Source organism: Mytilus californianus, unplaced genomic scaffold (genome assembly GCF_021869535.1).
Source record: "Mytilus californianus isolate M0D057914Y unplaced genomic scaffold, xbMytCali1.0.p SCAF_7, whole genome shotgun sequence".
NCBI classification, from domain to species: domain Eukaryota; kingdom Metazoa; phylum Mollusca; class Bivalvia; order Mytilida; family Mytilidae; genus Mytilus; species Mytilus californianus.
The window spans coordinates 50,217,008-50,243,647 of NW_026262723.1; the positions used below are offsets into that span (position 1 = coordinate 50,217,008).

Consider the following 26,640-nt stretch of genomic DNA (forward strand, 5'->3'; position numbering starts at 1 on the left):
TTGGTGCCGTATTCTCTCCATCAATTGTCTATTATAAAATGATTGGATGGATCCAAAGCTATGTACTAATTGATATATTTGATGTGGGATTTGTCAGTAAAAAATGGACAAGGAAAATTCTCGTTTGTTGTATGGTTAGTTAGCATAACCTCACAGATTTCTTGTTGTAAACAAGATATACGGCTATTCAATGAAATTTACAATACGACCGACACGAAGAAAGACAAACAAGCAATTTTTATCCAAATGTTTCACCCAAAAAGGGAAGTGAGGGGTTCCAAATCAACCAAAGGCTACGAATGAGTCGGAAATGACAATGAAGTTGTGAATGGCGGTCGACACATGGTGACATATGGGCCACACCCAGCAGGCAGGTTGCAGTCGGGCATTGAAAAAAGTATGCAGTATATCAGTTCGGCGAAACAGACATTCCGGTCAGATATGGGATTCACATGCAACCCCTCAAAAAAAATACACCAGTTTTTTTATTAATCAGGTTCATTTTAATGCTAAATAATTCTGTTGAAAATATTATAAATTTATTCAAACAATATTTCCATGTGTTTTAAAGTTATTTGTAAATATACATACTGTAGGTATGATTTATTATTATCATAATGCATCTTAATACACTTCTCCAAAAAACTATCTCCCTTCTCATGAATAAATAAGGGAAACATAATTCCAAGAAAATTCACTTTCCCCCAATAATTTTTACCCAGTCCGGGTCCGGCATTTAGTCCGGGTCCGGCGTCCGGTCCGGGTTTCATACCAAAGTCCGGGTCCGGAGTCCAGTCCGGGTTTCAGGATGTACCCTTTGAATATCGCAATAAAAGGAACTCACATTCTGAAATCTATACATATAACTGTACAAGTACATGAAGTATGCAGATTTTTCTGAAATCGCAATTATAAATCTCACATTTTTGTCCATTCTTCAAAAATTGCAAAAAATAAATGTACCCAATAATCATGATAATTTCTTAATTTAATCAATGTTAATGAAGTATCTGTACCAGCAATAAAATTTATTTACACAGACATGACAGATATTAAAACAATAATATACTGAACTTGCTAGCAAAATTTTTTTAGCTGTGGATTACTGATATTGATATTGAAGTATTCCTGTCGGAAAAGGAGATACAAAACAAAGTAAATTAACATAAATACATAAATTTGAATATTTATTACATAATACATCTTATAGGCACATCTGGGTTTTTGTCTTGACTGGGTCAAAAAGCGAGACATAGGTATGCTGTTTCTGGAGACGGCATCGTCAACAATGTATTAGTTTGTGATTAGGTCTAGTTCATGGTGAACCACAAGTGATAGGTCAATGATATTCGGTATGCAGTTGTATTAGCATTGGCACATCTCATTACCATGGAGTATAATTTGGCCCTGCCCCCTCAGTCAAGGTCTATTGACTTTGAAACTTTTCATAGTTTACATGTATTAGTTTGTGATTAGGTCAATTTATGGGGAACCACTAGTGGTAGGTCAATGATATTTGGTATGCAGTTGTATAAGCATTGGTATATCTCATTTCCATGGAGATTATTTGGCTCCGCCCCCTTAGTCATGGTCTAGACTTTGAAAATGTTTGCTAAGTTAACATGTATTAGTTTGTGATTAGGTCAGTTCAAGGGGAACCATTAGTGGTAGGCCAATGTTAATTGGTGTTCAGTTGTATAAGCATTAGCACATCTCATTTCCATGGAGAATATTTGGCCCCGCCCTCTCAGTCATGGTCTATTTACTTTGAAACTTTTGCTTAGTTTACATGTATTAGTTTGTGATTAGATCAGTTTAAGATGAACTGCTAATGTTAAGTCAATGATATTTGGTATGCAAATTTTTTGGCATTTGCAAGTATCGTTTCCATGGAGATTATATAGCCCCACCCCTGATCATGGTTCATTGACTTTGAAACTTTTACATAGTTTACAAGTTAATGTTAGGTTAGGTTTGTTTAAAGGGAACGACTTATAATAAGTCAATGGTATTTGGTATGCAGTTGTATTAGCATTGGCACATCTCATTCCATGGAGATTGTTTAGCCATGTACCTTCAGTCATGGTTCATAGACTTTGAATATTTGCATCACTTACATGCTAAAGTATTGCTATTTTAATTTCAACATTTGCATTATCAAAATTACAAAAGGCGAGACATATCTCTGTGATAACAGTTTATTTTTCAAAGTTTTATAAAAGTACATGTAGTGCACCTTATTAAAATGTGTGTGGAAAATTAAATCCTTGTTCAAATGATGAATGAAGACATTATTAAATAATGACAGGGAAATTATAATGTTAGCATTTTAACAGTAACTCCTTGAAGAAATATGTTTGCACTAACTTTTGATTACTTTTCACATGTTTAAAATTTCATTTAATATATATATTATATTTGCATTTTCATATTTCAGGGATGATGACCTGCAGTAGAAAGTTCCTTATAACTCATCATGGCCATTACGGAAGATCTGATTAAAATTTGTTTAGAAAGCCACCAAATATGTCCATGAAAAGTAGAAAAAAGACAGCAATTCTATATAATGTACATATATGCACTAAGCAGAAGCATTGACTGTTTCAAGACCAAATGAATTGGAATTTAGTGTTTTGATGCTGAGAGACAGAGGAAAATTAACTAGATAATTTAGCTTCTTTTTCATCATCATGTATCACTGAAGTTGATGTTTACCATGTTATAGAGCTTTTACCTCAGTTAAAATGAATTCTAAATACGGACAGTTTGGAGATTTGTGAATTTTCTTACAATTGGAGTTTCAAAAAAGGATTTCATTTAACAAAATTATATTTCATGGATGTAATTTGTCGTTTCTTTCATGAAATATTTGAAAAATCTGCAATACATTTGTATCTGACCAAGTGAGAGATCTACAAATAGACATATGATATTCAGTTGAACTGTAAAGAAGGAGATATTCATTTATAAGACTTATATTAGTGTTTTGTTTTTTTTTATGGCAATTACAGGGAAAAGATATTAATTGATTTAAACATTAATCCTACCTAGATATACATGAGATATACTATCATATACTTGTAGGCATACAATTCACTGATGCACCACTAATGGAGTTACATGTAATTATAAAACTAAGAATATGACATATGATTGCAAATAAATTAACAACTCTTCATCAGAGAACAAATAGTCATATTATATATTGTCCACCAGCATGAACAGAGAACAAGAAGATCATATTATATCATGATTTATATTTCATTTCATAACAGTTAACACAGAATAAAGGTATACAAAAAGTTCAGAAGCATAAAAAAGTGTTTTAATTGCAGTTGTTGTTCATCTTAAAGTGACTTAGTCATATTGATATTGGCCTTCAATACTGAGTAAGACCTCTGTAACAGCCACAGAATGTTTGAACAACAAAATTATCTATACTTATATATTTGTCTATACTTAGAAATCAGAATTTTTTTTCATTTGTTGTCTAAATTAAAATTGGTTATACAATTGTAAACGTTTGGCAAAAAAAAAATAAAAAAATATTTAAATGATGGTATTATTTGTATCCAGGATTTTCTGAAACTGCAATAATTAATCTCGCATTTTTAATTGTCCTTTCATTGTTCAATAATTAAAATTATCTTGGGAATAAATTTACTAAAAAAATTCTGAGTCTTTTTGAAGGATATATAAACTTGGAAACTTGTGATGGAATATTTTCACAGTTACTGTTTTAGAAATTCTTATATCTAGCATGTTTAGCAAAAGATGTTGGGTATACATGTATGGCAATGAGACAGCATCCCCAAAATAGACTGAAATTGCTTTGTTCTCAGTTTGAAATTGCACACATATTTTTGTATTACAGCTAGAATTTGATACAAAAAAAGATGATCTGGTATAATTGCCAATGAAGTTTTGATTTACAATTAAGTCATTTTTTTACTCTTGTGATTGGTTCAGGTAAAGATTAACCACTGATTGTACCCTTGTCAATGATATTTGTAGGCAGTAGTTTTATAAGCATTTACACATCATTTTAATTTCCATGCTGACTAGTTTGTCCTGTCCGCTATGTCATGATTCATTCACCTGACACTGCCTGAAACTTTTGGATTGTGTATATATGTATTAATTGTGATTGAGTTAGTCATTTCTGTGTATTTATATTATATATGGTACATAGAATTTCTTTTATTCTGACAGAAAAGAAATACCATTCAGTTGCCTCCAATCTCAGCAGGTGATGGGAAATAAGTTTTCTGATTTTGACATGTTTGAGATAAACCTTTAATAAAATATTATGGCACTTGATAATGAAAAAACAATTGATTGATTGCGCTGAATGTCATGTAAGCACTTTTGGCTATTTCTTGGCTGTCCATTTGTATTGGTGAACACTGGTAATGCTGGTAGGCAGGGATTTAATATGAAATGAGCAGCAGAAAAAAATAGGTCACTATTTCCAACTTCATGGTATAAATGTAAACTATAAGGTTGAGGAATTGAGATATATATGACAAGGTTGTTGATTGAATCATAGGTACATGTACATGTATCTGAAACTAATTGGATGTGGGTTTTTTTTCACAGATGCTATTAAAATATATAAGTGTATATATATATGCATCCAATATTTGTCGAACTGGTTATCGCTTTATGATATAGTGTAAGCATAAAAGCAAGCCATACAAAATACTGGCCTGGTAACTGGTGAAAATTCATATTCATTCATAGGCAAAAACATTACCCTACCCCACCAGAATAAAATTCAATAAAATGCTTCGCTGGGTGCAGCTTGATACGACCGCAGAGGTCGAACCCTGAACAGTTGGGGCAAGTATGGACACAACATTCAAGCTTGATACAGCTCTGAATTTGGATTGTGATTAAATATTTGACACAGCATAGGTTCTGACACAGAAAGAATGTGGTCTAAGAACTTCAATTTTTTTAATTTACCTATTATGGTCCAATGTCCAAAATCAAAATACATGGTTAGATTCAGCATATCAAAGAACCCCATATATTCAATTTTTGTTGAAATCAAACAAAGTTTAATTTCGGACCCCAACTTGAACAAACTTGAAAACTGGTCCCATAATCAAAAATCTAAACACATGTTTAGATTCAGCATATCAAAGTACCCCAAGAATTCAATTTTTGTTAAAATCAAACTAAGTTTAATTTTGGACCCTTTGGACCTTAATGTAGACCAATTTAAAAAACGGGACCCAAAATTAAAAATCTAAAAACACGGTTAGATTTGGCATATCAAAGAACCCCAATAATTCAATTTTTGATGAAATCAAACAAAGTTTAATTTTGGACCCTTTTGACCTCAATATGAACCAATTTGATAGCGGGCCCACAAATAAAAAATCTAAATACATGGTAAGATTCAGCATATCAAAGAACCCCATATATTCAATTTTTGTTGAAATCAAACAAAGTTTAATTTTGGACCCCAATTTGGACCAACTTGAAAACTGGGCCAAAAATCTAAAATCTAAATACATGTTTAGATTCAGCATATCAAAGAACCCCATATATTCAATTTTTGTTGAAATCAAACAAAGTTTAATTTTGGACCCCAACTTGGACCAACTTGAAAACTGGGCCCATAATCAAAAATCTAAACACATGTTTAGATTCAGCATATCAAAGAACCCCAAGAATTCAATTTTTGTTAAAATCAAACTAAGTTTAATTTTGGACCCTTTGGACCTTAATGTAGACCAATTTAAAAACGGGACCCAAAATTAAAAATCTAAATACACTGTTAGATTTGGCATATCAAAGAACCCCAATAATTCAATTTTTGATGAAATCAAACAAAGTTTAATTTTGGACCCTTTTGACCTCAATATGAACCAATTTGATAGCGGGTCCACAAATAAAAAATCTAAATACATGGTTAGATTCGGCATATCAAAGAACCCCAATAATTCAATTTTTGATGAAATCAAACAAAGTTTAATTTTGGACCCTTTTGACCTCAATGTGGACAAAGTTGATAACGGGGCCCAAAAATCAAAAATCTAAATACATGGTTAGATTCAGCATATCAAAGAACCCCATATATTCAATTTTTGTTGAAATCAAACAAAGTTTAATTTTGGACCCCGATTTGGACCAACTTGAAAACTGGGCCCATAATCAAAAATCTAAATACATGTTTAGATTCAGCATATCAAAGAACCCTAAGAATTCAATTTTTGTTAAAATCAAACTAAGTTTAATTTTGGACCCTTTGGACCTTAATGTAGACCAATTTGAAAACTGAACCAAAATTTAAGAATCTAAATACACAGTTAGATTTGGCATATCAAAGAACCCCAATAATTCAATTTTTGATGAAATCAAACAAAGTTTAATTTTGGACCCTTTGGACCTCAATGTGGACAAATTTAAAAACGGGGCCCAAAATCCAAAAACTAAATACACGGTTAGATTCAGCATATTAAAGAACCCCATGAAATCAAGAATAAAACCCCATTGAAATTGGTCAAGAAATAAGCAATTTATAGGAAGTATCTTCTTTTGCACAATCCTGTGCTATTAAATATTTCTTGCTATTGCGCAATACTGTACAATTGACAATTTCTTGCTATTGCGCAATATTGTGCTATTGGATATTTCTTGCTATTGCGCAATACTGTGCAATTGAAGATTTCTTGCTATTGTGCAATACTGTGCAATTGAAAAATTCTTGCTATTGCACAATAGTTATTATATAATAATTTACACATCCTGTTTGGTGTGTATCTCCTACCATATCATTATTATTTGATTTTAAATATAAATCAGAAATAACCAACTTAAAATGGAAAATTTTAAAAGAAACAAAAAAGGAAAAAAAGAAAAAAAAGGAAAAAAAAATAAATCCCCCCCCCAAATTTTTTGAACCCCCATTATGATTCATCACCCCCAAACTCAATCCCAGCCTTCCCTTTGTGGTATGGTACCTTGCAGTACAATTTCAGAGAGATCCATACACTTGAACACAAGTTATTGTCTGGAAACTAGAAAAAAATGTGTTTTTTGGCCCCTTTTTGGCCCCAAATTCCTAAACGTTTAGGGCAATTACCCCCAAACTCAAACCCAGCTTTCCCTTTGTGATATGGAACCTTGTAGTACAATTTCAGAAAGATCCATACACTTACACACAAGTTATTGTCATGAAACTAGAAAAATGCTTGTTTTTTGCCCCTTTTTTGGCCCCTAATTCCTAAAATTTGGAGGCAATTACCCCCAAAATCAATCCCAGCATTCCTTTAGTGATATGGAACCTTGTGGTACAATGTCAGAGAGATCCATACACTAACACACAAGTTATGTCTGGAAGTTAAAAAAATGCTTATTTTTGGCCCCTTTTTGGCCCCTAATTCCTTTACTGTTATTACCATAACCCCCAAAATCAATCCCAACCTTCCTTTTGTGGTATTGAACCTTGTGGTAAAATTTCATAAAGATCCATTCACTTAAACTAAAGTTAGAGTGCGAAAACCAATGTGTCTTCGGACGACACCAGACGACGACGACGACGACGCCGGACGACGACGACGCCAACGTCATACCAATATACGACCACAAAAATTTTTTGCGGTCGTATAAAAATGCTTATTTTTGGCCCCTTTTTGGCCCCTAATTCCTTAACTGTTGGTACCATTACCCCCAAAATCAATCCCCACCTTCCTTTCGTGGTATTGAACCTTATGGTAAAATTTCATGGAGATCCATTCACTTAAACTAAAGTTAGAGTGCGAAAACCAATGTGTCTTCGGTCGACGCCGGACGACGCCAGACGACGACGACGACGACGCCAACGTCATACCAATATACGACCAAAAAATTTTCAATTTTTGCGGTCGTGTAAAAAGATCTCCCAATCATGATTTACAAATTTATACCAGTCACACTTGAGATACAGGAGATATTCAACTAGTAAAATGTGAAAATTTATATGCAGGTAGGAGTTAATATTTATGATTCAAACATTGTCAATGACAAAGAGCAAACAAAAAAAATCATGAATTTTGGTATAAAGTTCTGTATGAAAATGCAACTTTTTTCATTAAAATTTTAATGGTTCCCAATATACAAGCACTAGAAGAGACTTTATAGTATACTATTAATTATATAATGAACTTGCATTTGCAAAAATGAGAACTGCACTATGACCCCAGATGCGGATTCCGGATTTTGACAAAAAAAGGGGGGGCTGCGTGTCCCAACACTAATCGAAGTTATGGACATATAAGAAGTGTATACATTAACCATAAATTGGTTGATACACAAGGGATCTAAAATAAATCCGCCTCTGCCATTTCAGCCATTTGTGGTGATATACACAAGAGGCGGAATGCAAGAAGATGTAAATATTCTATTTTATGAAAGTCCAGCCTGTCACAATGAAAATCCCCTGAAAAAAAACCAATACTGAATAGGAAGCTTCAATAAATTAAGCAAGCAATAAGAGAATATTTGTTTATTCGCTCCAACATGACTTTATTATATGAAACGCTTCACGGTGAGTACAAAAAATACACTTGAGTTTTTCCGTCAGCCGATCCGACTACTGCAGGGTCATTCAAACGTTTTTCTCTCGCATTTCAAGGCGATAATGCTACTTCATGCTAAATTAATTGAAAAGGGCAGGTGCAAGAGCTATACCAACCCACTTGATTCTGGTATTGGTAGAAAGGCCACATTTCAAATTTTTCAAAAAGTGCTGTGCCTAGTTATATAGCGTTTGTGTAAAAGAAATTTCACAACCCGAAGTGCCAAAAAGTCAATAAATCGAAAAAATTCTCCGCGTTTTATTGTTTTTTATTTACAACACCTCTATTAAAAACTAGGCACAGCACTTTTCCAGTAAAATAAGTTATTCTGATTACAGGGAGCCAAAAACCAGGGCGATCGGATTTCATCTTGCACCTGCCCTTTTGACATTTTTAGGAAATGTCCTTACTTTCAGTTTGAAGTCACGTGACACTAGTGTATTTATATTTTTCTATAAATAAAAGTTTGGAATGTGATTCAGAATAGACCCTTTTCCCCCTGTTTACGCTTTTGACGTGCATTCTAACCTTTAAGCAAAGAAAACTAACTTTGAGTTCAATATGACTTTTTCTGTGTATAAAAATGGGATATTTCTTGAAACGCCCTTAACGTCCCTGCGTATACATGTTTTGAGCACAAACAACCCATAATTTCCTTGAAGTTCACTTACAATTCAGTGTTCTATATTATCCATGTTTTTTTGTGAGTAACATTTAAAAAGTCCTGGTTTTTTCAACAGATGGTTTGGTTTTAAAAAAAAACGTGAATAAAAAAAAAGACATTCTTGGGCTTAAAACTGACTTTTTCTAGTTTGTAACTGTAATTTAGCGATAAACAATATTAAATATTCTCAATAAGTAAATTCAACCATTTTCAAATTAATAATAATGATAACTTTCTGTTCTGAAAACATTTTTATCATAACCTTGCAATATTACGATATCTAAGTAATCACTGGGTCTCTTTTATAAACAGTTTTTGGATCCGAGGACAGGGACTCATAATCTTTTCAATTTCATTTCATGCTACCTTTGTTTTTATTTAATAAATAATAATTTATTTTATTTGATAACAGTGACGAAAAAACATAGGCCCAAGAAACTAAGCAAAAGCAATTAAAAAATCAAAAATTCAATATAAACCCAACTATTCTAAAGGAGCCCTCCCCCCCCCCCCCCCCCCCCCCCCCCAAATATTTGAAAGCCAAGGATGTAGAAGAACCGAAACATTTGAAGAGCTACGACTAAAAGGACCTAAGAAAATAGCCAAATCCATCTGAGGTCAACTTTGCCTGATGGAATTGAAACCTTAGTTTCTTTATGATTTTTAAATTTATAAACGGACAATTTTTAATGATTAATTGTTGGTTGCTTAGTGTCCAGTGGAAAATATTTCATGCATGTTCAGGACGAGAACAAGTTAACAATAAATCCAATAGGTAGGTACTGTAACAGAGGACGTTTGGGATGAAGGTCGGGAAATTTAGACTGTCACTGAAAATTAGGGTATATTGTATATGGAAAGAAATTTTACCTTGCAACAGGACACCTATGGACTCCTTAACGTGCAGTGAGCGTGAAACTCTCTCTACACGCCCATTCTGACTGGACGTGGCTGTGTACTTGAACATCCCGCACAGACAAACGGACGCCGCACTTTGGCCAAGGTTTTACTGCTGGTCGGAGAAGGACCTAAGTGACCATTTTTCTATTCCCCAGTCACCCTTGGAGGTACCGGTAAACAAGTTAAGAAAGGTTTGTTAAAAATCATGTCAGTACCGAAGTACTAGCTACTGAGCTGATGATAAACTCGGGGACTTATCTGATGTATTTGATAAATAACGAAATAAATAGTCTGTAAGCTTTAATACAATCCTTTTGAAATAATAAAAAAAAAATGTGTATATAATATTCCAACACCTCACAAATATACAATTTTTATTCTTGTAATTTCTGATGGAAATGAAGCTATGATGGTACTTTATTCCTGTGTAACCAAGCATAGCATATGCTTGATCAGTCCCCTCTTCACAGTAGGAGCATTTGAACATTGTTCTTAGATAAAACATATTACCATCAAGACACATAGTAAATGAAACATTTAGTATGTATTTTCTGTTAAAAAAAATACACATTATCTCTCTTTACGTACGTCTCAAATTCTTAATCCAACATGTCTGAGCTAATATAAAGATTGTTTACGTCATGAAATATTTACTGTATGAAATCCATTTGGGTACACAAACATGAAGATTTCTGAATACAAATGAACAATGCCTTTTAAGAAAATGTACGCATTTTCAAACTGGTTTAATGCATTGTTTCGTGCTTTGAAAAGTACTTTATTTTGACCTTTTCATTGTTTTTTAAACGTAAATGCACCGACATATTAAATTTTAAGCCGTAGGAATTTAGTTTTTTCACTCGATAAAACAAGGACGCACTAGAAAAAAAACGTGGATATATAAAAATGAATTTACTCTCCAAAATGTCGTTTTCAATGCAAAAACAAGAATTAATTTTTGTAAAGTGTCTGTATATCTAAGTATATATGGATTCCATGTATGCGTTTCTGTTGACATTTGTATTGGTATGTGTACAAAAAACGGCTTTAATCCATATTTTGAAACAAAGCATTGTAAAGCTAAATTAAACTTGTTTTAAACAAAATAATGTAGAGTTGATAATATTTTTTTTAACACAGATACTAATTTACCTTCTATGATTTTGTATATAAGGTTCTAGCATCTTTTTTTTACATCTTACCAGAAAGGAAGTCTGTTTACATTTTTGATAATATTCACTCGAAAAAACGTCGTCACACTAAAAAAACACGATCAAATCATTCGAAAAAACACCATCCCAGCCAGACACTATACCTTCTGTGATTATTGGATCCTCCAACTCAGAGCGCTTAAACCCATTGGAATCGACAGTTTAGTGACCTTTAAATTTCACCACTCACTCTATACTCTGTAGATTTTACCATGCTTTTTTCAGAAAAATTATAAAATGTATGGGTCACCATGCTATTTTTTCAAGCTTGTGAAAAATTGCCCAATTTGCATAGATTATTCATGAAAAAAAACACTTTTATGTGAATACAAAGAAATCTATCACATAGATATTTTGAAATAAAATATAAGAAGATAGGTTTTATAATCTGCTATTAGACAATAAAAAAAAATTGGTGTCACCGATAATGAAAATTTCATTAAGATTCCCTTCAAAAAACTTTACTATAAAAGTTATCTCCCTTATGTGGTTAAGTTGAAAAATTTAATCAAACAAAATAAATATTCTGTATTTGTTAAAATAGTCTCATTAATATAATAAATCACTTATTTCTTTATTCAAATGTACATTCTTACACATAAATTGCATTTCTGTCTCAAAATTTGCAGATTTAAGCAAAGAACTAGACTGATTGTGTACTGCTATTTTACAATCCAAGGTGGTGAAATACATTTAATCTTCCTTATAACAAAAAAACACAAAGAGGTTAATAAAAATATAAATTTCTTAATAGATACCGAACTTTGAATATCAAAGTCCCTTTAATAATTGATTGATACTTCTACAATCGCAATTTTCACCGAAAGGAAAATAATGGCTTTAAAATTTGACATTGAAAACTCAGTAAAATGCATTGAGTGTATTCTTATTATTATCTGTTAAGTAATACATCAATACGTAAAATAAAAATATATATAGAAGTCTAAAAAAAAGACCAACCAGCAAATTCAATATGTACCTGATCTTCTAAAGTAGGCAATACTGCACACTGATAAGGAAAGAAATTATAAAAGTCTTAAAGAGTTTATCTCTGAGGACTTCACCACTTTTTAATATTAAAAAGCTAACACACAAATTAAACAACATGTAATTACATGTAAACTAAGCAAAAAACTCAAAGTCAAGTGACTATGACTGAGGGGGCAGGGCCAAATAATTTCCATGGAAATGAGATGTTCCAATGCTTATACAACTGCATACCAAATGTCATTGACCTACCACTAGTGGTTCCCCATAAACTCACCTAATTACAAACAAAAACATGTAAATTAAGCAAAAGTTTCAAAGTCAATAGACCATGACTGAGGGGGCGGGGCCAAATAATCTATATTGGTATGAGATGTGCCAATGCTAATACAACTGAATACCAAATATCATTGACCTACCACCAGTGGCTCTTGAAAAATAATCTACAGTTAGAACAATAGCCTGACATTAGAAAAATCTTTAGATTTTGTATTATAAATATTAGAGCCATTTCAAGAAAATATGTTTACCAATTACTTGTGATAACATGTATAATGACATCATTATTTTGTGCTTATAATATATTTTTGCCACTTTTTGCGAAAACAACAATGTACAAGCTGAAAAGTCTCGCTTGCTTGACTAGCCATGATTGATTTTATGTTAATAGTCCTAAAGATTAAGTTAAACTACAAGTATCACATAAACTTAACATTATCAATGATCTATGACAATGAGGTCAAGGACAAATAAATCAAGCCAGACAGACATGTACATATTACAATAATGCCATACACCTATTATACAGTTGGCATATTGCTTATACTATACAACAAACAGACCAAACCATGAAAAATTAACATTGAGCAATGCACCATGAACATGAGGTCAAGGACAGATAATACCTGCCAGACACAGTCTGACAGACATGTACACCTTACAATCATTCCATACACCAAATATAATTGACCTTTTGCTTAAAGTATACAAGAAACAAACCAAAAAACAAAAACTTAACATTGACCAATGAACCGTGACAATGAGGTCAAGGTCAAATAAAATATGCCAGACTGACATTTACACCTTACAACCATCCATACACCAACTATAGTTGACCTTCTGCTAACAGTATCTGAGAAACAGACCTAATCATGTAACAATAACCTTGATCACTGATCCATGAAATGAGGTTGAGGTCAGATGAACCCTGTCTGACGGACATTAAGACCTTACAAGGAAGGCATAGTTTTTTTATTAGTGAATTTCTCACTTATTATGAGTATTTTGATAATTGTATTTTGTCATAAAATACAGTTATCTTATTACTCATAATAAGTGAGAAATCCACGTATAAAAAAACTAAAAAAAAAATTCAAGCAGTCACTGAACCATGAAATTGAGGTCAAGGACAGTGTACATATGACAGACGGAAACTTCGTAACATAAGGTATCTGTATACAAGGTATAAAGCCTTCCAGTCTTCTGCCCTCTGAAAAGTTAAGCTTATAATACAAATAGTTTATGTTACAGCTGCCGGATTGTAATTCTTATGTCTCGCATTTGTAAAAACAAGATTTTGTGAAAATCTACAAGAAAAATATGTTGGTCCCCGATTTTGAACTTTTCTCAAGAAAGACAAGCATAATTAGCCGAAATTGGTATTTCTCAAAATTAAGTTAATTAGCCTATCAAAATCGGTGTTTCTCTTGATTATGGTGCACAGCATTTTCAAGATACAAAAATTCAAAATGTTTTGGAACTTTTGATTGTATTCCTCTTTCTGTATATCAGAATTGTCCAAAATGGTGGACAACTTTTAATCTGCAAGAAGGTTCTTACGCCTCTTATAAAGAAAAGCGTGGCTTATTGACAAATTCAACAATAGGTATATCACATGCATTTTGCAAGGATTTGTTTTAAGCAAAGTCTGCAATAGACACTGGATTGACTTGAACATTGACCACGGTGGTCTGAATGACGTTTCAAAGCATCTGATGCAATGACTGTTAACTTCATCAGAAATTCGTCATAGCAAAGAACACTATCAAGTCTGTGTCAGTAACTATTTTGTACGACTAGATGATGAGCAACTCAAGATGATCAAGCAAGCATGTACAGTTAATACAAAAGAGCTGTTTATAAGACATTTTCATTAATGTATGCATGTTGATTCAATCGGACTATAAAAATATGAAACAAATTCAATACAAGTCAATGAAATGTCCTTTCTTTGATATAATTTGAGCTTCAGTGCTACTTATTAAATAGTAGGTTATGGACATAACACTTCTTGTAACAGATCATACAGTGTTGTCATTCTTGTTATTACCTGTAAATTATCAAATCGTTTAAAGTACTGTCTTTTATTTTTCAAAGGAATCATATAAATGTTCTTCTTTCTTCATATTTTCAAATTGGAAAAGTCAGAAGTAAAATAACAAAAATACATAACTCCAAGGAATTTTCAAAACGGAAAGTCTCTTATCAAATGGCAAAATCAAAAGCTCAAACACATCAAACCAATGGAAAACAACTGTCATATTCCTGACTTGGTACAGGCATTTACTTATGTAGAAAATGGTGGATTAAACCTTGTTTTATAGCTAGCTAAACCTCTCACTTGTATGACAGTCTCATAAAATTCCTTCATATTGACAACAATGTGTGAACAAAACAAACAGACATAATATTGGCAGGTAAAAAATGTCAAAAATAGGGGTACAGCAGTCAACATTGTGTATAATCTTAATCACTATAAAAACAAACAAATATGTCAACAAAGAAAAACAAAATGGCATATGACAAAGCACATAAGCAAAAATGAAAGACAAGAATACGAAAAATGACCATAGCACAATAACACAATAACTATTCCTACACAAGAAAATATCTGCTAGTATTCTAGCTACATGTACTATCTTTTCTACACAATAACAAGTACAAGAATCATATAAATATAAATGGAGAATGTGTCCCCACAGATGATGCCCCCGCTTGCATACAACATTGTATAAAGGGACATAACTCAAGAACGATAAAAGTGAAGCTACCAAAATTTGTACTTGATCTGAGTTTTAAGGTAATAAGTATTGTGTATAGGTTTCATAATGTTTGGTTGGGGCAAACTTAAGTTACAGAACGGAAACTAAAAAGTTTGCAATTTTTCGATTTATAAAGGAGCATAACTCAATAATGATTAAAGTGACGCTACCAAAATTCAACTTGATCTGTGTTTTGTGGTTAAAAGCATTGTGTATAAGTTTCATAACATTTGGTTGAGGCAACTTAAGTAATAGAACGGAAACAAAAAATTTTGCATTTTTTTCCATTTATAAATGAGCATTTTTCCATTTATAAATGAGCATAACTCGAAAATGGTTAAAGTGACCTCACCAAATTCAAACTTGATCTTTACTTTGTGTTTATAAGCATTGTGTATAAGTTTCATAACATTTGGTTGAGGCAAACTTAGGTTAGAGAACGGAAACTAAAAACTTTGCAATTTTTCCATTTATAAAGGGGCATAACTCTAGAACGGTAAAAGTGAAGCCACCAAAATTCCAACTTGATCTGTGTTTTGTGGTATTAAGCATTGTGTATAAGTTTCATAACATTTGGTTGAGGCAACTTAAGTTATAGAACGGAAACTAAAAATTTTGCAATTTTTCCATTTATAAAGAGGCATAACTCTAGAACGGTTAAAGTGACGCCAACAAAATTCAAACTGGTCTGTGTTTTGTGGTAATTAGCATTGTGTATAAGTTTCATAACATTTTGATGAGGCGACCTCAAGTTAGAGAACAGAAACTAAAAATTTTGCAATTTTTCTATTTATAAAGGAGCATAACTCTAGAACGGTTAAAGTGACGCCAACAAAATTCAAACTGGATCTGTGTTTTGTGGTAATTAGCATTGTGTATAAGTATCATAACATTTGGTTGAGGCGACCTCAAGTTAGAGAACAGAAACTAAAAATTTTGCAATTTTTCCATTTATAAAGGGGCATAACTCTAGAACGGTAAAAGTGAAGCCACCAAAATTCCAACTTGATCTGTGTTTTGTGGTATTAAGCATTGTGTATAAGTTTCATAACATTTGGTTGAGGCAAACTTAAGTTAGAGAACGGAAACTAAAAATTTTGCAACTTTTCCATTTATAAAGAGGCATAACTCTAGAACTGTTAAAGTGACGTCAACAAAATTCAAACTTGATCTGTGTTTTGTGGTAATTAGCATTGTGTATAAGTTTCATAACATTTGGTTGAGGCGACCTCAAGTTAGAGAACAGAAACTAAAAATTTTGCAATTTTTCCATTTATAAAGGGGCATAACTCTAGAACGGTTAAAGTGACGCCAACAAAATTCAAACTTGATCTGTGTTTTGTGGTAATTAGCATTGTGTATAAGTATCAAAACATTTGGTTGAGGCGAACTCAAGTTAGAGAACAGAAACTAAAAATTTTGCAATTTTTCCATTTATAAAGGGGCATAACTCTAGAACGGTCAAAGTGACGCCAACAAAATATACACTTGATCTTTGTTTTGTGGTAATTAGCATTGTTTATAAGTTTCATAACATTTGGTTGAGGCAAACTCAAGTTAGAGAACAGAAACCAATTTTGGGACGTACGTACGTACAGACTGCAAGGGTAAAACTTAATGCCCCCTTCGCTACGGCAGGGCATAAAAACGAAAAGAAAGGGGCTCATCATCAGTATACCATAAGAAAGAAAAAGATATAACACTAGTTTTAGAGTAGAAAACAGCGCACACTAAAACGCCGTGAAAATTTGTAACGCCTAAATATCTTGTCGTACATTAAAACTCCAAAGGGGATTTTCGAAAGTTGGCAGGAATGAATATTCATATATTTGTTGCGATCACTAGTACAACTTACAGAGTTTATCAGTCTTGACTGTTGTACCCAGTTAACATAATCAGCCCTAATGTCCACTTTGTCCCTCAGTTCAGGAATGTAGAAATGATTATATGGAATAATTTGACCATTAAGTTCATTCACTTTGTTCAGTTTCTTCATTATCTCCAGAGAAAATTTAATATGAATATTCCTGGAAAACAGCTGAAACAAATATTTTTGGATACATTAACATGATTAAGTTAATTATGTGTAACACTGTAAAACTTAAAACAACTAGAAGGGTACAACTTCATATATGAATCACTAAATCTTATGAAAATGTTATGATTTTCAATAGTAAGAAGTCTATATATGAATCAGCTTACTTATGAAATTTGTTGTAAAAGTATTGTTTTAGCTATGATAGAGGAAATGCAAGCAAAGCTCACGAAATGATACTCCTGCCCTCTCAACAAGCAATGGGAATTTGCTAAGGGAAACCCTAAAAAAAAATTGGATAAAAAAACTTAATAAAAGGTGCACAATGATCTTGTATTGTGAAGATTCTGAGAAAGTTTCATCAAATTCTGATAAGGGGCTTAGGAGAAAAAGCAGATATAAACACATACTGTAGTGTGTGGGTAGGTCCATGTCATGCCAGGATAAAATAATGAAATAGGAGGTGCAAAGGAACATTTTGTGAAAGTTTCAGTTGTTCAGGAGCATTAGGGAATACAAAAGTGGGCCAGTAGGACGAACAGACGGATGGACAATCACACGTGCACCCATCACTCTAAACCAACTGCTTTAAAAATTTCAATTTTAACATTATAGAGGATGATTAAAGTTTATTCAAGCAGCTTGTTTATCTTTTTTATCTATAAAATCTATACCTTGATCTTAACAAGACGCTCCTAAGTGCCTGAATCGCTCATCTGGTAAACATATGCCATTATGATATTTATAACTTTTATTATAATCAGTTATGCTTGCTTATTTGTAAATCTTTATCAAGTGGCATTTTTGGAGGTAGTGATGATCCTTTTTACTGTTTACAGTTTATACCTATCTACATAATTTTCTTAAATAATTAGCAAATATTTAGAAATCAGTATGAAAGAGAGGCAGAAGCTACCAAAGGATAGTCAAATTTGTAAGTGGAAAAGGAAATGACAATGCCATGGCAACAAAAGAACAGAGTTCCAATGTCCCCCGCGTTGCACATATTTTATCTATCCAAGGTACAAGGGCAATTACTAAAAAAAGCCCTTTTTTTGTTGTTCTTTAAAACCTTTTATTAATATTTAAAGAGAAAGGAAGGCTTCAGAGCAAATGCAATGTGATTTCCATTACAATTTATATATTTCCAAGGGGCATAACTTGCTTAAAATATTTGATCAGAACCTGTTTTCGAAAGTGTCAAAGACATTGCTGATATAAACCTATGATATAAGTTTCATATAATTCTGGCAAGAATTTAACACATGAGAGCGATAGCATTGCAATTTTCCATATAAGTCAATATTTTCAAGGGGCATAACTCTTTTAAAAATTCTTGATCGGCGCTGATTTTTGAACTCTACAAGTAAATTGATGATACAAACCTATAATATAAATTTCATAAAAATCTGGCAAGAACTGTACACATTAGAGCGCTCATAAGGCAATTTTCCATATAATTGATATTTTCCTTATAATTAATATTTAAAAATTATTGATCAGCACTGATTTTCAAATTCGTCCAAGACATTGCTAATATAAACCTATGTTTTAAGTTTCATAAAATTCTTGCAAGAATTGTACATATGAGAGCGCTAACAATGCAGTTCTCCATATAATTTTTTTTTCCGAGGGGCATAACTTTTCAAATCAAATGCTCCGCAGGGCGCAGCTTGATACGACCGCAGAGGTCGAACCCTGAACAGTTGGGGCAAGTATGGACACAACATTCAAGCTTGATACAGCTCTGAATTTGGATTGTGATTAAATATTTGACACAGCATAGGTTTCTGACACAGAATGAATGTGGTCTAAGAACTTAAAAATTTTAAATTGGACATTCACCTATTATGGTCCAATATCCAAAATCTAAATACATGGTTAGATTCAGCATATCAAAGAACGCCAAGAATTCAATTTTTGATGAAATCAAACAAAGTTTAATTTTGGACCCTTTTGACCTCAATGTGGACAAAGTTGATAACAGGGCCCAAAAATCAAAAATCTAAATACATGGTTAGATTCAGCATATCAAAGAACCCCATATATTCAATTTTTGTTGAAATCAAACAAAGTTTAATTTTGGACCCCAATTTGGACCAACTTGAAAACTGGGCCCATAATCAAAAATCTAAATACATGTTTAGATTCAGCATATCAAAGAACCCTAAGAATTCAATTTTTGTTAAAATCAAACTTAGTTTAATTTTGGACCCTTTGGATCTTAATGTAGACCAATATGAAAACGGAACCAAAAATTTAGAATCTAAATACACGGTTAGATTCGGCATATCAAAGAACCCCAATAATTCAATTTTTGATGAAATCAAACAAAGTTTAATTTTGGACCTTTTGGACCTCAATGTTGACCAATTTAAAAACGGGGCCCAAAATCCAAAAACTTAATACACGGTTAGATTCAGCATATTAAAGAACCCCAAAAATTCAAGAATAAAACCCCATTGAAAATGGTCAAGAAATAAGCAATTTATACGAAGTATCTTCTTTTGCACAATACTGTGCAATTGAATATTTCTTGCTATTGCGCAATACTGCACAATTGACAATTTCTTGCTATTGCGCAATATTGTGCTATTGGATATTTCTTGCTATTGCGCAATTGAAGATTTCTTGCTATTGCGCAATACTGTGCAATTGAAGATTTCTTGCTATTGTGCAATACTGTGCAATTGAAAATTTCTTGCTATTGCACAATACTTATTATATAATAATTTACACATCCTGTTTGGTGTGTATCTCCTACCATATCCTTATTATTTGCTTTTAAATATAAATCAGAAATAACCAAGTTAAAATGGAAAATTTTAAAAGAAAAAAAAAGGAAAAAAAAAAAAAATCCCCCCCCCAAATTTTTTGAACCCCCTTATGCTTCATCACCCCCAAACTCAATCCCAGCCTTCCCTTTGTGGTATGGTACCTTGCAGTACAATTTCAGAGAGATCCATACACTTGAACACAAGTTATTGTCTGGAAACTAGAAAAATGCTTATTTTTGGCCCCATTTTAGCCCCTTATTCCTAAACGTTTCGGGCAATTACCCCTAAACTCAATTCCAGCTTTCCCTTTGTGATATGGAACCTTGTAGTACAATTTCAGAAAGATCCATACACTAACACACAAGTTATTGTCATGAAACTAGAAAAATGCTTGTTTTTTGTCCCTTTTTGGCCCCTAATTCCTAATATTTTGAGGCAATTACCCCCAAAATCAATCCCAGCATTCCCTTTGTGATATGGAACCTTGTGGTACAATGTCAGAGAGATCCATACACTAACACACAACTTATGTCTGGAAGTTACAAAAATGCTTATTTTTGGCCCCTAATTCCTTAACTTTTGGTACCATAACCCCAAAATCAATCCCAACCTTCCTTTTGTGGTATTGAACTTTATGGTAAAATTTCATAGAGATTCATTCACTTAAACTAAAGTTAGAGTGCGAAAAACCAATGTGTCTTCGGACGACGACGTCAACGACGACGCCAACGTCACACCAATATACGACCGCAAAAATTTTTGCGGTCGTATAAAAATAATTGATCGGCACTGATTTTCGAACTCGTCCAAGACATTGCTGATATAAACCTATGATATAGGTTTCATAAAAATCTGGCAAGAATTGACCAAATGAGAGTGCTAACGATGCAATTTTTAATATAATTAATGTTACCAAGGGGCATAACTCTTTTAATAAAATGCTCCGCTGGGCACAGCTTGATACGACCGCAGAGGTCGAACCCTGAACAGTTGGGAAAGTATGGACACAACATTCAAGCTTGATACAGCACTGAATTTGGATTGTGATTAAATATTTGACACAGCATAGGTTTCTGACACAGAATGAATGTGGTCTAAGAACTTAAAAAATTTTAATTTACCTATTCAAACCATATCATTATTATTTGCTTTTATATATAAGTCAGAAATAACCAATTTAAAATGGAAAATTTTAAAGAAAAAAAAATTCCTCACCCAAATTTTTTGAACCCCCTTATGATTCATCATCCCCAAACTCAATCCCAGCCTTCCCTTTGTGGTATGGTACCTTGCAGTACAATTTCAGAGGGATCCATACACTTGAACACAAGTTATTGTCTGGAAACTAGAAAAATGCTTGTTCTTAGGCCCCTTTTTGGCCCCAAATTCCTAAACGTTTACGGCAATTACCCCCAAACTCAAACCAAGCTTTCCCTTTGTGATATGGAACCTTTTAGTACAATTTCATAAAGATCCATACACTTACACACAAGTTATTGTCCTGAAACTAGAAAAATGCTTGTTTTTTGCCCCTTTTTGGCCCCTAATTCCTAAAAATTTGAGGCAATAACCCCCAAAATCAATCCCAGCCTTCCCTTTGTGGTATGGTACCTTGCAGTACAATTTCAGAGAGATCCATACACTTGAACACAAGTTATTGTCTGGAAACTAGAAGAATGTTTATTTTTGGCCCCTTTTTGGCCCCTTATTCCTAAACTTTTCGGACAATTACCCCCAAACTCAATTCCAGCTTTCCCTTTGAGATATGGAACCTTGTAGTACAATTTCAGAAAGATCCATACACTTACACACAAGTTATTATCGTGAAACTAGAAACATGCTTGTTTTTTGCCCCTTTTTGGCCCCTAATTCCTAAAATTTTGAGGCAATTACCCCCAAAATCAATCCCAGCATTCCCTTTGTGATATGGAACCTTGTGGTACAAAGTCAGAGAGATCCATACACTAACACACAAGTTATGTCTGGAATCTACAAAAATGCTTATTATTGGCCCCTTTTTGGCCCCAAATTCCTAAACTGTTGGTACCATAACCCCAAAATCAATCACAACCTTCCTTTTGTGGTATTGAACCTTATGGTAAAATTTCATAGAGATCCATTCACTTAAACTAAAGTTAGAGTGCGAAAACCAATGTGTCTTCGGGTGACGACGACGACGCCAACGTCATACCAATATACGACCGCAAAATTTTTTTGCGGTCGTATACAAATAATTGATCGGCACTGATTTTCCAACTCGTCGAAGACATTGCTAATATAAACCTATTATATAAATTTCTTAAATTCTGGCAAGAATTGTTCACATGAGAGCACTAACGATGCAATTTTCCACAAAATTTATGAGTCCAAGGGGCATAACTATATTAAAAATAATTGATCAGCACTGATTTTCGAACTCATCCAAGACATTGCTGATATAAACCTATGATATAAGTTTCATAAAAATCTGGCAAGAATTGTTCACGTGAGAGCGCTAACAAGACTGGAAGGATGGACGCCCGGTATTTCCATGTCCCCCGCAACGCGTTAAGCGGGAAAAAAAACATGAAAAACAACCAAAAGACAAACAACAGTTTACTAAGCACAACATGGAAAATTAAAGCCTGAGCAACATAAACCCCAACAAAAACCTGGGTTGATCTCAGGTGCACCTGAAAGGTAAGCAGATCCTGCTCCACATGTGACACACGTTGTGTTGCTCATGAAACTACAGTACAAACAAGGTGATAATTATAATTCAGTATTTCAAATTCGAGGAAAGGAGGACAAGATTTGAACATATCAGTGGTCATCTTTGAAACAGATATTCCATATCGATCAAACAACTCAGGATGGCGATGGAGTGGGTTGACAATTTCGCCCATGATGACTGATTTTTATAACCTATTGTGCTGAACATTTTTGCGTATTTACTGTTTTCTCGATCTATTATAGTTTCTGCAAAATACACAAAAATGGGTTAAAATCATCTATGAAGGGCAAAAACTCCTACTGGGGGTCAGTAGGTCAATTTCAGCCACGTTAACTTATTTGTAGATCTTATTTTGCTGAACATTATTTCTATATATTGTTTCTCTCTATCTATCAATGTGTCTTCCAAAAATTCATAGAATGAATAAAAAGTGTCTTATAGGGACAATAACTCCTAAATCTTTGGCCAAGTTGACTAGTTTGTAGGTCGTATTTTGCTGAACACTTTTGCTTTAAACAATTTATCTATTATAGTTTCTGCAAAAAACACAAAAAATATGCCAAATTAATCTTTCATGGGCAATAACTGCTATAAGGGATCAATTGATGATTTATACATGTTGACTTTTTTGTAGATCATATTATGTTGAATATTTTTATTGTCGAAAGATTCTTCTTCAACAATTGACTCAGATGGCGGGGTTGACCAGAATATTTCTTGAACAATGAAAAATGGTCAATACTGAACATTTAAATAAATCAAAATTCAAAATGTTAACAATTTTTAAACAAATTCATAATGGAAGATGCACAAATGCAATATCAATAGCTGTGTTAACTTTTTATGGAGTTCCAACGAATTTGGATAAAAATAAAACATGAATGTGTCCATAGTACACGGATGCCCCACTCGCACTATCATTTTCTATGTTCAGTGGACCGTGAAATTGAGGTCTAAACTCTAATTTGGCATTAAAATTGGAAAGATCATATTATAGGGAACATGTTTACTAAGTTTCAAGTTGATTGGACTTCAACTTCATCAAAAACTACCTTGACCAAAAACTTTAACCTGAACGGGACAGACGGACGGACGAACGGACGGACGCACAGACCGAAAAACATAATGCCCCTCTACTATCGTAGGTGGGGCATAAACAAAAATAGAAAACTGACAGGTCAGCAATGGTCAGCATGTTTATTTGTGTGAGGCACAGACACAAATAATTTATACAAATGCAAACAGAGTAATGCATGTTTCTGGGTTATCAATATTTCTTGAAATTTGTGGTACGAGTAGCTATGAAATAAAAAGTAAGTTTTTTTCCTAATTTAATAAGCCGAATTTCACCAAAATATAATATACAAATAACATATTATTCACAACAACTGTGCAAAATTCCTTTGGCATCCTACCTATTTTATATATATATTAAAGAACCCAATGTATTCAATTTTTGTTGAAATCAAACAAAAATTTAATTATGGACCCGAATTTGGACCAACTTAAAAACCGGGCTCAAAATCTAAAATCTAAATACAGGGTTAGATTCAGCATTTAATTTTGGACCCCTTGCACCTTAATGTGGACCAATTTGAAAACAGGCCCAAAAAAAATAATTCTAAAAACACGGTTACATTCAGCTTATCAAAGAACCCAAATAATTCAATTTTTGATGAAATCCAACAAAGATTAATTTTTGACCCTTTGGACCTCAATGTGGAGCAATTAAAAAAAGGGGCCCAAAATCTTGAATCTAAATACACGGTTCGATTAAGCATAATAAAGAACCCCAAGAATTCAATAACTACATTGAAATTGGTCAAGAAATAAGCAATTTATAGAAAGTATTAGAAAAGTATTGTTTTTGGCCGCTTTTTCTTACCCCCAAAATCAATCCCAACCTTCCTTTTTTGGTATGGAACCTTGTGGTACAATTTCATAGAGATCCATCGACTTATACTCGTTACTGTCTAGAAACCAGAAAATTCTAGTTTTTTGGCCCCTTTTTGACCCCTTTTTCCTAAATGGTTTGGGCCATATCCCCCAAAACCAATCCCAACCTTCCTTTAGAGGTATGGAACTTTGTGGTACAATTTAATAGCGATCCATACACTTATACACAAGTTATTGTCCTGAAACAAGAAAAATTCTTGCTTTTGGCCCCTTTTTGCCCTTTAAAATACCTAAATAGTAAGGACAATAACCCCAAAATCAATTCCAACCTTCCTTTTGTGGTATGAAACCTTACGTTACAATTTCATAGAGATCCATACACTTATACTCAAGTTATTGTCTGGAAACCAAATGTCTTCGGACCATGACTCTGACGTCACAACATTCATAATACCGCCACAAAAATTGTGTGGTCGTATAAATATGCCAATTTTATCAAAACTAATGCAGTTATTTGCAATCAGTCATTTGAAATGCCTCAGTTCAGTTATTTTAGCAAAATGTGAATAATAAAAGGATAAAGATGCTTAAATTTTTGTTTGTATTGATTAAAAATTCATTTATTTCTTTTTTTTAATGTAAATCATGAACCTCATTGGTTTTTAGTAATTTGTGTACATCAGGATGGGTTGTTTTTCATAAAATATGATAAATATATGAGGTAAGTTACTAAGATTTTGTTTGCATTGTTTAAACATGCACATATTTCTTCTTTTCATAAAAATCAATGCACTTGCATTTTCAATAAGTCATTTCAGAGACATTGAATACAATGTCTCTGGTCATTTCAAATGCCCCGAATACAATGTCTCTGGTCATTTCAAATGCCCCTTGATAAGTTATTTTTTCATATAATATGAATAATATAAGGATAAAGATATTTGAACTTTTTTTTAGTTGAATAAGAGATTAATTTTTTCTTTATTTCATTAAAATTTAATGGAAATCATTAACCATCATTTGATATAATTATTTTTGTACATTTGATTGGGTTCTCCACCAAATATAATGAATTTAAGAGAAAATATACTTTATATTTTGTTTGCATTTTTTTTAGTGTCCATATTTCCTTATTTTATTGAAATTTGCAATATTTGAGTGTTTTATTTTTTTAGAGAATTAATCGGCAAATCTAGTAGCTTTTAACAAACGTGATAAACACCATATTTAGCACTCATCAGGTTTGATAAAAATGCTTATATATTTAAGACAATCGAAATTCTTTAATAAGATTTAAATTTTAGTTTTATCGTATATTTCACTTCTTTTAACAAATGTAAAATTTTGAGTGAATAAAAATAAAATGTCGGGTTTCTGTACTTTCACGATTTCTATATTTCCATGGGGCCATTTGACTCAAATGAAACAAAAATCAGATTCCATAATTTGTAAGAGATCAACATGTGCCGTAGTAGAGTTCAATCCATTAGAAAGGTAAATCCGTCTGATCTATCCGATCAGTCCAATCAGTCAAATTTTTCACTATAAGTCTGACGGATTGGTGACACAGACTTGACTGATTGATGACTGCTGACTGATGGCTAAAATAGTTACACATAAGGTTGCAAGTACTGCAAGTAAAATCTGGATCTGATTCCAACAGAGGATTATGCAGATTTCGGATCAGATACCCAGTGTGTTGATCATTCAATGAGAAAATGTCATCAAGATAACGGTAACTGTTGATGAATTTATCAATTAAATGGAACTTAGTTGGTTCTTTACTGAGTTTGTCCATAAACTGTGATTCATGACAATACATGAAAAAGTCTGCTGTTAAAGGGGT

The 26,640-nt window shown here is 32.9% G+C and overlaps 1 protein-coding gene across 5 annotated transcripts in view; it reads right to left on the reverse strand.

Moving 5' to 3' along the window:
- Positions 1 to 26,640, reverse strand: part of LOC127709697 (probable E3 ubiquitin-protein ligase HERC4) — a 428,281-nt gene that overhangs the window by 145,797 nt on the left and 255,844 nt on the right. For all 5 annotated transcript variants that reach the window (XM_052215333.1, XM_052215334.1, XM_052215335.1 and 2 more), the window contains one exon: positions 17,229 to 17,411. In XM_052215333.1, the coding sequence (XP_052071293.1) occupies positions 17,229 to 17,411 (183 nt within the window). The remainder of the gene's footprint in view (positions 1 to 17,228; positions 17,412 to 26,640) is intronic.